Raw genomic sequence first — 14263 nt, 5'->3', positions numbered from 1 at the left:
TGCATTAAGCAAAAGTTACCAATTACCTTAAAAGGATGCAAAAGGCATTATTCTGCTCTGCCCAGACCAGCAACTGCTGGTTGCGTTCCTGCAAGCTCACCGGAAGGTCTTGACACAGTATAGGAGCTGTGTCAGTGTCTCAGTGAATCTGGAAACTGATAGTTGTCTTTGTTTTTTCTTTCAGGGAGTGACTGGTGCTCTGGCTGTCTTGATGAAAGATGCTGTTAAGCCAAACCTCATGCAGACACTAGAGGTGAGCGTGGATTATTCACTCTGTAATTAGAAGCAAGGAGCATCTGGTCAAGCTTATTCATCACAGTCAGTGTGGACTTGCTCTGTTTAGACTTGGAAGCTTATTGTGGTTTCCTACCTAAGATTCAGGGCTAGGGGAAAAGCTTCTTCATAGGTCTGCCACTAGCATGTGGGATGACCCTGGGAAAATGCACTACACCCTGCTGTGTCTGTTTTGTTGACAGACATCAGGAAATGTTTTGAAAATCTAGATGGTACAGGTGCAGGAGAATGGCAGAGTTGCTAAGATTTAGCCATCCGTTTCTTAAGTGGGTTAATAGCTCCACTCCTGCAGCTTATAATAATCCAGTTGGTGATTTAGCCCTTAGTACTGATAACCAATATTTAATCAGAGGGTTTTAAGGCCTGTCTTCTGAGAACTTTTTTTTTAACCTTCAGATACTGGAGCACTTAGCTCCTGAAATGATGCAGGTGTGCAGATTGTCACCCCCTTATTTTCTTCATTTCTCTTTGCCTTCCTCACCCTCCTCCATTTCCCAGGGAACCCCTGTGTTTGTTCATGCTGGACCTTTTGCCAATATTGCACATGGGAACTCTTCAGTGTTGGCAGACAAAATAGCGCTGAAGCTCGTGGGTAAAGAGGGTTTTGTTGGTAAGTGTGTGGTGTTTTCAGTTGGTGTTGGTGTTTTGTTTGTTTTTCAGGGAGAGATTTCCTTTTTTTCTCATGACTACCTTTGCTGTTGGTTGTTTTTCTTCTCCCCCAGGAGAAGCTTGTGATTTCTGTAATCAGAGCACTGATTTCTCTGCCCAGCACCCTCTCACAAACTTCTGTGTTGTTGTTGTTTTTTTCCCACTCTAGTTACGGAAGCAGGATTTGGTGCAGACATAGGCATGGAGAAATTCTTTAACATTAAGTGTCGTTATTCGGATCTCCGGCCTAATGTGGTGGTGTTGGTTGCTACCGTCCGAGCTCTGAAAATGCATGGAGGAGGGCCTACAGTAAGTAGTAAACAAGGTTTTATTTAGGCCTGAGGGGCTTTTGTTTCAGTCCAGCCACTTAAAGCTCTGTAGGGTTTGATTTGCTTCTAATTGTCTTGAGATTTGCAGTTATCCATATGTCCCTGCTGTGTGCAAGCTGCTTCGTTGTAGTAAGTTACATATACATACCTGCTCGTTTTATTTTCCCAAAGAAGTATGCTGGGGCACTTGTGTTGTTATCATAGTCCTTAGTTTGTTATATTGGGAGAGCATCTTGCAGTCTTTTTTTTTTTCCCCCTTAGAAAAAGGATCAGGCTGAAATAGAATGTTCTATTTTGATGCAGTTTAATAAGAATCAAGCACAAATTGCCAGAATAAAAATCTTATGGAGTTCCCCCCCCCCCTTTTTTTTTTTACTCACTCTCCAGGTCACTGCTGGGATACCTTTACCAAAGGAGTACACGGAAGAGGTAATCTTCGTACCTTCTTTAGCTATTGAGACAGTTGACCAATTAATTGCAGTCGTTACATGATATTATCTTTCAGTGCACGTGTGGATAGCTAGTGTGTGTCATTTCTCTAGCTGGGAGGGAAATGCTTCCTCATACAAGCTTTAATGTTCTTTTTTTTTTTTCTTTTTTGTTCTAATGCTGTTACTTTGGCTTTGCTCTTTCAAGCATTTATTGTACTTGACCTAGCCAGCATTCAGAGCCTTCCTTTTCTCCTGAGCTCACATAATTGTCTGTGTGCTCCATTTTTCATAGTAATGTCTGCTCAGTGTCTCTTGACCCTCTCAGTATAGAGTAATTGCCTAGCTGAAATATTGTCTCTGAAAATATTCAGAGTGCCTGTCTAATTACTCCCTTCGTAGCAGCAGCAGTTTTTGTTTTCCCACTGCCCCTCTTTTGCAAGCAGGGAGGAAAGTGAACTAAATCTCTGTTTCTGCCCTTGTGCCTCAAATGGTTGTGTACGCTTGGGTAATTGATCTGGTTCAGCTTTTTCACTTCTAGCACTTCTCTATGGATTACTCTTTCGATAGCAAGGGATGAAATGTCTGCATTTCCACAAATAATCTCTGATGCTGCAGAATGTAAATATACATAAACTGAAAGCTGTTATCACAAACTTCAAACAAATGTCACGAAATTCACTGCTAATGATGTTTAATACATGAAGAGGGATGTGTCATAGAGGAAAATGAGGCTTTACTGTGAGGAGATAATGAGCACAGGTATTGACTTAAGAATAACAAAAAAATGATAAAGTGGTTTCTCCTACCTTGATTTTCATCTTCAACTATGAAGTTATTAGAAACATTCCTTTGCCTGTTTTCCATGCAGCACCATGTGCTGGTCCAGAAAGCAGCTCTGAAATTTTGCCTTTGTGATTTCCATTCCTGTTTTGGCACTTAGATAATGAGCTGTGGATGAAGTGGATTTGGAGCAAAGGTTTCACTGCCTCTCATAAAATGTATGTTCTGCTTGCTGTCGTTTTTACAGAATCTTCAGCTGTTGGCAAAGGGTTGCAGTAACCTAAGCAAACAAATCCAGAATGCTCGGCTGTTTGGAGTCCCAGTGGTAGTGGCTGTCAATGCTTTCAAGTAAGTGAGCTGGGCTGTGGAACTGATGTATGGGAATAAAATGGAGGCACTTTATATGCTACATTTAACACACTGTCTTGTTTTCAGCACTGTCAACATATTGTTTGCAGGAAGCAGCATTCTGCAGTGCTTGAAGATACTGAATGAACAGCGGAGCTCTGCTCAGTCGTTTCAAATGCGTTCTCCAGTTTAGTTTAGCTTAGGATCTTGTGATCAGTGACTTAAGCGCCATTGCTTACACACTAACTGGCTAAATTACTGTAGACAAAAGGTGCCTGTGACAATATGGAATCTAAGTTCCTAACAGATGGTGAGGTGCCTATGCTGTTGAACACATTGCATTCAGTGGTCTGCAGTATGGAATCATGCCAAAACGAGAAGCATTTAAGGCTCTGCACATTGTACTACAGAGGAAGCAGAATCCGTGTGTGGTCTTTCTTTATACAAGCAGAAGGGCTTTGAACTGCTGCTTTAAAGCTGATGCCAGTTGAAGCAGAGTAGCCAGCTAAGGATTTTTCATCTGAAGTGAATGTGTATTAGCTGTTTTAGAGAAAGTATGGTTTTTAGCACTGTGCGCACGTGATATAGACCATCTTAGCATCTCCAAATCAGCAAGTACTAATGCCTTTTTGAATTTTCATCTGAAAACAAGAGTTGTGTTGTTGGTACAAGCAGAAACTCTGGAACACTGCTGTCAGCAGTCTTGAGTTTCTGCGTGTAGTTCCAGACCGACTTCTTGCTCACTGTTCGTCTTGGCGTAGCGTCCTTCACCAAGGTGGAGCAGCCTTGTGGTGGATAACTCCTCAATAGAAAAGGCTTCCCAATGGCTGAATCGTGTAGTTTCTTTTTAACTTTTGTTGACAAGAATGAGAGAAGGGCAGAACAAACCATTCGTTTACTGTGCGTACATTCTGATACAAATGCGCAAACATTTTTCTTTACAGGACAGATACAAAGGCTGAACTGGCTCTTGTAGTACAACTGGCAAAAGAAGCAGGAGCATTTGATGCTGTGGAGTGCACTCACTGGGCAGAGGGTGGTAAAGGAGCTGTTGCATTGGCCCAGGCTGTTCAGAGGGCATCACAGACACCCAGCAACTTCAGGTTCCTCTATAACGTAGAGGTAAGAACTTGCATGATTACAGAGGTCTTTTTTTTGTTTTTTAATAAGTTGGAGATTAGTTGGTCTGGCTTAATTGGCTCAAAGTTGCCAGAAAGTCTGCTCAGAGAAACTGAGAAGAAAATGGCTTTTAGAACATAATGTTAACTCCATTAGTCTCAAAGACCCTAGTTTGTCACTTCCTGTTGTTTTTGACTACTAAATTAAATATAGTTTATTTTTGACGGTGAAAGATGCTGCTCTGACACACTCATGAGATGGCAAACAGGTTACTACTATGACAGCCATGTTCCAGGGTAGGGAGAAGTTTATTTTTTTGACCTGAGACACGCATTCTTGTCAGAATATGGACTGGAACAGCCCTCATGAAACTTGTTACCATAATGGAGAATCTCTGGGTGTGATTTCTGCACAAAATGAGAATATAATAGGCTGTGGAACAGGAAATGGAATGTCCATTTCTAACTTGTTTCTTTCTCTGGAAATAAGTCTTATGGTTTCCCACTACAGGTCAGGTGGAAGAATGCGTGCGTGTATTTCTAATGATTTTGTACTTAAACAAATTTGATGGTTACGTGGAGGTAATGAAGTCACCATTAGTTACCATGTTGTGGCCCTAATGTTCCTAGTTGAGAACCTAATGAGGAACAGAGCTGTGTCACTATGTCTGCTTCAGCTCCTAAACAAATACTTTAGCTTTTTTCCTTAACCTGGTTTATTTGTGCTCTTATTCAACCGTTAGTTCGTATTCCCTCAAATTATTTTGTCTGCTTTTTGACTTAAAACTTGAGAGAGAATAAGGGCATCTCTTGCAAGAGGTGGTAATTAATGTGTAAATTCAGCTTAAACTAAATGCTGATGTGTATCTTCTTGTTTCTGACTGTAATAAAATAGTTATGCCCTCTTAACAAATCTGCAGCAAGATAAGTGAAACCTGTTTTAAAAACCCTGAAATTATTGTATAGCTTTGTTTTACAGCAGATGAGAAATGTAAATGAACACAACACAGACGAAGAACTGTGAAGCTGCTGTGACATTATGGCTCTTTGTAATTTGGCCATGCTCACTTGCCTGTCTTCTTTCTAGCTCCCTGTTGTAGATAAAATCAGAATTATTGCACAGCAGATCTATGGGGCAAGTGACATTGAGCTACTTCCAGAAGCACAGGAGAAAGTCACTGTGTACACTAAGCAGGTTAGTTTTCTCTGTCACCTGATACCCAGTGATGCTTTTCATTTTAAAATAATCATACTGAAGTGGTGTTGAAAGTGCATGTAAAGGGAATCATCACCCAACACGTATCCAGGACTCATTGGATGCTGCCATGGCAGAGGAGGATGGGAAGGGAGAAAGTGGGCCTGGCTTTTAGTGCAAAAAACAGAACTAATCTGTCTCAGTAATACATCCCTAATAATGTGTAATGGAAAAAAGGAAATGAAATTCAGTGATCTCTCTATATTCTCCCATGTATACTTCCTGCACTCTCCAGTCCTTTAGCAGTTTGGGAATTCCGGAACTACAAATGGTCAAACTGCTGCTATATAGTCTCTCATTTTTATTGTTTGTTTTGGTTTTTGTCATGTCCCACTGAGTTGTCCAATCAGTTTTCAAACCCATGTAAATTTTGGGCAGTCACAGCCATGCTGGGGAAGAGTTCTACAGATGCTACAATACTTCTTACGGCTACTTTTATAAGTTTTGAACTTCACGTTATTTGTTTTTTCCTCTTAAACATGACATTCTTGTAAACTTACCTGCTTTTCAGATACCTTATGCATTAATGGAGGTTTGTAAAGGAAAGCAGTGTGAGAATTGCCCATGCTTTGTTTAGTGTGTTTGAGTAGTTTTACTTCTGGATTTCATGTACTGCTGGCATATGTCATTTCTTGTTTTTGTATTTCTTGTAAATTCCTTTACAGTTCTTTCAAAATACCATAGCTGTATAATTGTTCCTTCCTTACAATATGCAATTATATTGACCAAATAGTTCTAATTAACCCCCTTCAACTGTACAAGAGCTTTAGTTCTGAGCTGTTTGAATTAATATTTTGGGAAGAGAGTAGAAAGTAAGTTAAATATCTAGATATCCAGCACTTCCGTAACACTTCCATACCGTTAGCCTTTTCCTCATTTGGACATGCTGGGGCCCATTGTTATTCTTCCCTTAATAGCAGGAAGAGGAGTTTGAGAGAAAGAATGAGGATGCAGAATGGTCAATGGATTTGATAGGCTGTGGGTGAAGAAATAGCATAAAATTACAAGGTAACACTGAGAATGGTAAAACAGAGCGATAATAGTTGTGTACAGGAATGGTTACTGTTTTGTCACTTACTTCTCTCCTCTTTCTCTCTTCCTTTTCCTTGTCATGCCCAGGGCTTTGGAAACCTGCCAATCTGCATGGCTAAAACTCACTTATCGTTGTCTCATGACCCTGAACAAAAAGGAGCACCTACAGGTTTTATTCTGCCGATCCGAGATATTCGGGCCAGTGTTGGTGCTGGGTTTCTGTACCCACTGGTAGGAACGGTGAGTGAGTGAGTGAAACCCTCACCTGTGGGGTGAGAATAAAACTTCATGTGCGTTCCAGTTACAAAAGGTATCTTCAATGAGAAGAGCCCTTGTCATTTACAGATGATGTTTTAATAGTCCAGTGCATTAGATGCTCTTAGCAGGGGTTTTTCAGGGGGAAGAGGGAAGCTAAAATAAACCATCTGACCATTTGAACATTTAGCAAGCCCCCAGTGTGCTCTCACAGAGATGAGCCCACAGTGTGCATCTCACAGAGATGTGGTCCCACGTCTCTGTTATCCTGGAATTCAGGGAAAGGGTGAGCTCTGTACATAATGAGTTCTGGGAACAGCAGACTGACAAGAGAGGCCTGCCTAAGTGCTCCTGTGGCTTGGAATTCACGATGCGCTTTGCAGCATTGCAGCTGGAATCTGTGTGCACCAGCAGGTCAGCGTAGAACTAAATCACTTTTGCACAGCTTGCAAAGCAAATAACTTTTGATGAGACAGCTCCAAAGCAAAGCTAATCTGTACTGTTCATCATTTGTGAGTCTCCCCTCCCATTATTTTCTCATCGTTTTGCTGACCATCTGTTTGCTGTTTGATCTGCATCAATTCCAACAGTTTATTTCACCTTGCCCTTGAGTTTTTTATTTTCGGTTCTTTGAGATGATTGTCACGTCAGCTGAGAGGTGAGAGAGTAGCTACAGTGGAAGCAGGATCCTGGCATAGCTTTGATATGAATGGGCTGGCAGAAAGAGGAGCTACCTGCAAAATGAACTAACATTCAGCTTTGTGTCTAAAGAAAGAATGTTAGGATGAATGGCTCCACTGGAAATCTTATCTTCGGAGTCTATTCTGGGAAAATGTCAAGTAACTTCTTAGGCTATTGCAGGAGATGAAGCAGTTGGAGCAAGCAGCTCTGTCTTTTTCTCACTATTTTTGGGCCTACACCTTTTTTTACTGAAGTCTTCATGGCAACATTTGTTTTAATAAGCTGTCTTTTCTAAACTGTTAGCGTCAAATGGCTCAGATGCTGGAGTTTGTTGATTTAAGAGTTGTTTTCTTTCCTCCTTCAAATGCTAGCTCTCAGAGAGCCAGGTAAGGGTTTCCAGATTACCCCAACAGAAATAAAATAACCACATCCTGACTGAAGTCTGCCACATCCTTCTTTTCAAAGAGTACTATGTGTTTTGGGATACAGTGAAAGATACCATACTCGTTCCTCTTCTTAGTGACTTCTTTGCAAGCCAAGATTTAATCCAAACAGTGATTATTTTTTTAAATATATTTTAAGTACTGCAGAAAAGTGCACAGCATTAATGAGATACACAATAGAAAGATGTTTACAGGCATTAAAGCTAAAGTTTTGTCTCTTTTTCTGATGTCTTCACTTTCTATGAAGCTGGGAGTTTCCTTCCTGCTCCCTTCACAGATTTGTAATGTTTACTTGGGCATGCAGTTAATAATGATGTTAACCTTGCTGGAATTAACTGTAAGCCCTCTAGCTGGGGACATGAAGATCGCTCTCCTGTGGTGTCTACTAGGCCAGGAAAGGGATGTCCTTCTTTTGAGAAGCAGCCCGGAGCATTTTGAATCAGATCACCAATTTAAACCCCTTCAACAGGATACATGCTAGCCTCAGAGTGATTTTTTGGCAGCCATTGAGCTGTGAGCTGAAAACACAGAAAATACACAGCTCTCTGCAGAAGTTGTGTGAAATTTGAGGTGCAACTAATCACCAGTGTGTGCATATTCTTGTTATCTGAAGTTAATTGAGAAGGTTCGTCACACTTCATTTTTCTCAGCCTCTGAGTTTTGTTTTTTTTTTTTCCTTTCTGGCTCAGAGTTGAAGCTGTTGTACTGGAATGAAATACTTCGAGGTATAAAAGGAAATACAATTTCAAGGATTGAATATTCAAGGAATGTTATTCAATTGATAATATCCTACTGGTCTAATTTTTTAATGCAAATAGTGAGGATTGTCCTGCATTCTTTTCCAGCGCGTGTACGAAAGGGGTGGAGGAGGAGCTTCATTTCTCTAGCTCTGAAAATAGAGTGCATTAAGCATTGTGAACATTTGTGCAGAAAATGCATAGCCTGAAAGGAAATCAACCCTGCACTGCATAAAAACTCAGCACGTAGTTTGCCTTTAGGTAATAGGTAACAGGTTAGCCACCATGGGCTGCCCTATGGGTAGGAGAAAGGAAAACTGACCAATCCTTCCAAAACACAAAGGGCAAGAAGGGTTACATCAGGCCCATATTCATCAACACAGCAACCCCTGTTGTAGTGACTGTCACTCTCAGCTCTTGCTGTGGCCCTCTGGATGTACAGGTGGCTATGTACAAAGCTGTACAGTTCTCCAGAGATACATAAATAGGTCTTTCCTTGTTCTGCGTGACAGTGGCAGAGACTGTGGTGAGAACTGAAAAACCCTTCCAAATGCTTCAGATCTCGTAGTACTTTGCTCATGAGAGCAAAACATTCATACAACTGAACACAGAAACAAGGAATGAGAGCCATATCTGAGGTCCACTCTTCTCTGTCCTGGAAAGCAGCAGCTATGACAAAAAGCTGGTGCAGTCCTAGCATTCATTACAAAGGGTATGCTTGAGGTGACTTTTACCTCTGCATGAAGTGAGTACATCTTGCAGTGGTACGGTACATAGGGGACTGCAGTTAGCACTTGTAATAGCTTAGGAAAATGAGGTGGGATTCCAAAAGCTCCCAGAACAGTTTTGAGAACTGCAGCAAATGCTTAACCTTGCTGCTGAGCTTATTACCCAAATTTGATTAGTGTGCAAAATACATACGCAGGGAGAAAATACCAGGTTTCTAAAGAGGTCTTTAATCTAATGGAGACAGGCACAACAATTACTGATTGTGAAGGCTGAGGCCGGGTGATGTAGATGGAAAGTGAAACGCTGAGTTTTTGTTTATGGGGTAAATGACCACTGGCACAAGCTGTCAAGCGTGGTCACAAGTCGTCCACCTTCAGAGAGCATCCACGTTAATCTGCATGTGCTGTTGGGCTCAACACTGAGTTAGGGAACAAAGTTGTCATCTGCATTAGTAAATCAGGCCAAGCGTAGTCCCTGCTGGCTTTGCTTTTTGCAGCTCTGAAAGCAGGTTTCAACAGTGGGGACAACTTGAAAGGCCTGGCCCGAGGCGGGTGCAGGGCAGGCAGCTGTTCTGCTAGCTTCATTCCTCCTGCTGTGCAGCCATTCTGACCTGTGTGCCTCAGAATGGCCCAGTATCAGGAAAACAGACCTACCTGTTTCTATTAAAGCTTTATTTCAGGTGTTTTTGTTGGGTTTTTTTTTTTTTTTTTGGTTGTCTGTTTGTTTTAAAACCTCTCGTGTCAACAATAATTATTCCTAATTATAACAGTTCTAAAATTTTAAAGAGTTTTAATCAATTGAGACTTGGCAATCAGCAAAGCTGTTTTAAATGTGCATCCTCATTTCAAGAGCCAGGAAGCTGCCACCAGCAGCTCATGTCTCCCTGCAGCAGCTCTCATGGAGCAGTGGATCTGTCAGCTGGGTGCTCAGTGCTTGGCCAAATTTTGGGCTGAACTGGTTGATCTGCTAATCAGGAGTTCCTGGTTCTTGTCATATGCTTCAAAATAGTGTATGACCATCGTCCAGCTAGTATGTTCATATCCAAGGTGCTGCATGGGCTGTTGCTAACACAGTTCCCAGCACTAAACCGTATATCTTCTGTTCAGTTATGCTGCTTCCATATTAATGGTTTGTCTTTTGTCCAGATGAGCACGATGCCAGGACTTCCTACGAGACCCAGCTTTTATGATATCGACTTGGACCCAGTGTCAGGAGAAGTGAACGGGCTCTTCTGAAAAGAATTTTTAACCAAAGGCAAGTGGCACCTTCAGGTTAGAAGGCTTTCAATATTTGGGCTTGATTTCTCAACTGGAGATAGTAGGGCTAAGCCAATTTCATATTATGCCATGTGTTTCCAAATAACGTGTGATTATATTTCAGCCTGAAAGTTGCCTGCAGTACTGCTTAATAGTAATTAATTTATTTTTCTTTTTAGCTCCCAGAAGAACACCTGATGAGTCATGTAAATGAAACTATTCACTGATCTTTTTTGAAGTCAAAACAAGATATGACTGAGAATACAGTGCAAGAAGTGACTGGAAAATAAAGCGCTAAAGGATAAAACACTTATTTTTAATCTGTAATAATTCTTAAACTACTGTGTTCCAAGCTAGATGAAACTAAGTATATACAGAATACTTCCTGTACAACCTTCCTGCTTTGTAACTGTAGCAGAAAACTGAAGCTTGGGTTTAGTGATCTCTTAGAACCACAGAATCATTTTGGTTGGAAGAGACCTTCAGGATCATCAAGTCCAACCAGCTAAAGGACTGAAACTTTAATTAAGATACCAAGCAGGAAAAGGAGAAAAGATACGTTTATACGAGCTCACCTTGATTCAGTGAGATGATTTTAATAATCAGAAATCCTAAAGCTGGAGCTGTTTGTAACAGGCTTGGGACCCGGTTGTCTTAACAGTAGGGTTTTTGTGACATAGATTATCCTGGGAAGTCTCATACGCTATAATATTCCTGCTTGTCATACTGAATTCTGCATTCCGTTTCTCACACCATGGGAGGATTTGCCGTGCTATGAAATTGCACCAGTTCCTTTTAAAAGAGGGAACAAGGAAGAATCCTTTTGTCATTTCTTACCAGGAGTGCTCACCCTGGCTTCTGCTGTGAATTATCCGTGCAGACACCTGAGCTGTGCCAGATTTCTCTTTAAGAAAGCCCAGCTGTGACTGCTGTAATTCTTACTACTGGAAATTGAACTTCTGGGTATCGGGTCTGTAGATACCCAGATTTCAACCCGTGGCTTCTGCCAGAAGTGTCTTTTGAACCATTCTTTGCTTAGCAATAAATACAGTTAGGCCACTGAGAAGCCCTGTTTCCTAAGGTACCTTTTGGGTGAAGAGAAGCCGCGTGAACAGTGATTGAGTCATTTGTAGTAGGCTTTGTCAGCAGGCCAGAAATCATTTTGTAACAGAAATAGAGTTGCTGCCAGATTTTTAACTAATACAAATAAAGGGCGAAAACTTCAAGTGCTTTTTGGGTTTTAATGTACGTGCTGAGATTAATGAAGTAGAACTTATTTCTGTGATTAACTGAGTAATGCAGCAGTCCCGGTATTGACAATTAAAAGTGATTATTGCAGTAATAAGTTGCCTGCAATGCACCACAATGTGTGTGTTTTATCTTGTTTCCTTTCCTGGATGGCGTGTGTCATCTATAGGAAATAAACTGCCTGAATTATTCAGTGGATTTGAGTTTACTTGCAGTTGACTGCAGAAGATCTGAATTAAGATGCTAGCTTTATTAAGTTTGACTGCCGTGCTCACAGCTGAATATTTTTGGCTTCTCCTTTCTCCATAGACTTGCCGGGCCCATCTGCTTGCATCCAAACTGCATCTGAAAGCATTCTGATTTTGGTGAGAACTGGGAGAATCGTGGTGTAGGTGTGCACCAATATAAGGATGCATCTGTAGTACACAGATACTAAATATAGAGAGAGCAAGCTAGTCAGGAGGGGAGAATAATCATATAAAAATTACCTAGTTGTCACAGAAGCAAAGACAGAATAATTTAAATTGTTGTTAGCACACCTGAAATACGTTCACAGCCTCCTCAGATTTTCTTCTCGATGGTATTTGGCTGGGAAGTCACTGGCAGACAGGTTTTACAGAGCACAAAAAGGCCACTTGCATGGGGTCAGGAGGGGCGTCCCCTGTTGCTGCCCCATCCCAAAGGCCTGGCTGGCATTGCCTCTTCACCTGCAGCACCTTGGTGGAGCCTTTCCTTGCAGCAGATTGCCGCAGCTGATGCTGCCAAGACTGCTGTCAGTTCCTACATCTAATCCTCGTTCTCTCATCTTGCAGAGGCTTCCCTGTTGCGCTGCTTTCCTGCAAGTGCTCTGTGTTCTACCTTCGTTTTATGCTTATGAAAGATGGGATAAGTGCTAATTTATGCTAAGATTAGCCTCCTTTTAGTTCAGCATGAGATCATAGACACGTGGTTGAGAGAGACGGTTCAGGAGGTCTCTGCAGTGAGGCAACACCATGGCTCAGCCACGCAAACCGGTCATGGATTTGCTGAACACTGGGGGACTGCTGGCAGCAAAACCTAAGGGCCAGCTGCAAACAGTGGAAAAAATAGCCCCAAGCATCGCTAGAGATGAGTGGCAAATGCTCTTCCAACGTGTGCTTCAAAGGCAGTGGGAAGTGTGTTCCCACTGTCCCTACTTGCAGCACTGATGCATAAATAGGTTGGGTGGGTTGTTGGCTTCTTAACTCACTTGTGACCAAGTATAGCAGCGGTTAGTTCTTGACCCATCACCCAGGACACAAAGAATGCTTAATCTCTTTTAACTGACAGCTGGAAGGTTGTCTTCCCTTCCTGTTGCCTGGAGCAAAAAAACAATTAAGCGCAGATGTGGGCCCGGCCCCTTAGCTGGTGTGATGGCCATTCCCTTAGCTGTGCTGCAGTGAGAGCCTCACATCACATCGCGAGGAAACCATACAGATTTTTTCAATCTTATCCGCCTTCTGCCCCGTTATGTATCTCCTGTGTGTCGTACTCCTCGGTGCTGCTGTCCTCCCATGGAGCAACGGAGTAATTGAGTTGTGGGCGAGGTGGTTTCAAAGGGGATGGATCGGAGCAAGCTGTGTGTGTAGCACACGTTACCACTGCCTATATCCCCCCTCCACTTGGAATGAGGGGAAATGGCCTCGTGCTGAGGGCCTGTGCTCAGCTCTCGTGAAGAGCTGTACCGTAATTAGAATCCACTGCCTTCCCCTCCGGAGAGGAGCTGTTTCCAAATGAAGGTTATTGTACCGAGTGAACGCCAGCAAACATGTCTCGTAGGGGAGCTTTTAAAATGACGATTCCTTGTGGTTGCCTGATGTGTGCTTCTGTCCTATTGGCTGAAATTTCAGCCCAAAGAACACATTTTCTGCCTTTTTTAGAGAGGGGGGAGGCCGCGTGTATTTTTTTTTAAGGATAGCCTCCACTGGAAGCCACTTGCAGGCTCGACGTATGCTCCCTCACCCGTGTTCCGATGTGCCAGCACGCTGCAAAGTAATTAATATCCTTACAACATCGGTGGGCGTCGCTGAGCTCCCCGTTGGGATGAATGGGGACGTTCAGGCAGCTCCAACCATGGCTTCACGTGGTTCTTCAGCTGCACTTGTAGCCATTTCCTGGAGGCCCTCCCATCCATTATAACAGCTGGGGATGCAATTTTAAAGTCAGATTTTGGCGAGTGTGAAGAGAAAAAAAAGACCCCTATGACTGAGGCGCCTTGTCAGGTGTTTCGGGTGAGGTTTAGCTTGAGCTCGCTACCCGGCTGCCCTTACCCTCTGCTCTAAAGGTGCGGCTCCCGCAGCGACCCAAGCGGGCTGGGCTCGGCGCCGCACGACCTTTCAGGTGGCACAAAAACCGCTGCCGGGAGCAGAGCTCCCGTCGCACGCTGTACCTGGTCTGCGGATCCCCGCCGTCCCTTCCTCCTGGCCGCGCTTCCGCTCGCAGCCGGCGTTCAAGCTGCGAACCGCGGCTCGGCCCTCGGGAAGATCCTCTTGGCCTCGGCCGTACTTCGCCGTTGGTGCATCTGCTCCTGCCGCGCGCGCCCTGTGCGGGGAAGAAAGGCGGACGGGGACGGTGCCCCGCGAACGGGGCAGGATGCCGCGCGGGGGGAAGGGCCGCCGCTCCGCCGCGGGGATGCCGCATGAGCGGAGGGGCCGCGCGGCC

The 14263-nt window shown here is 43.2% G+C and overlaps 1 protein-coding gene across 1 annotated transcript in view; it reads left to right on the top strand.

Moving 5' to 3' along the window:
* MTHFD1 (methylenetetrahydrofolate dehydrogenase, cyclohydrolase and formyltetrahydrofolate synthetase 1) overlaps positions 1-11562 on the top strand; it is a 39540-nt gene extending 27978 nt beyond the window's left edge. Inside the window, exons 19-28 of the mRNA XM_021402607.1 lie at positions 185-253; positions 793-904; positions 1112-1251; positions 1659-1700; positions 2730-2830; positions 3775-3952; positions 5036-5143; positions 6323-6475; positions 10226-10334; positions 10516-11562. Coding sequence (XP_021258282.1) covers positions 185-253; positions 793-904; positions 1112-1251; positions 1659-1700; positions 2730-2830; positions 3775-3952; positions 5036-5143; positions 6323-6475; positions 10226-10315 — 993 coding nt within the window. The 3' untranslated portion in view covers positions 10316-10334; positions 10516-11562. The remainder of the gene's footprint in view (positions 1-184; positions 254-792; positions 905-1111; positions 1252-1658; positions 1701-2729; positions 2831-3774; positions 3953-5035; positions 5144-6322; positions 6476-10225; positions 10335-10515) is intronic.

The sequence above is a fragment of the Numida meleagris genome, chromosome 6 (assembly GCF_002078875.1).
Source record: "Numida meleagris isolate 19003 breed g44 Domestic line chromosome 6, NumMel1.0, whole genome shotgun sequence".
NCBI classification, from domain to species: Eukaryota; Metazoa; Chordata; class Aves; order Galliformes; family Numididae; genus Numida; species Numida meleagris.
This window is presented reverse-complemented; position numbering and strand designations above follow the sequence as displayed.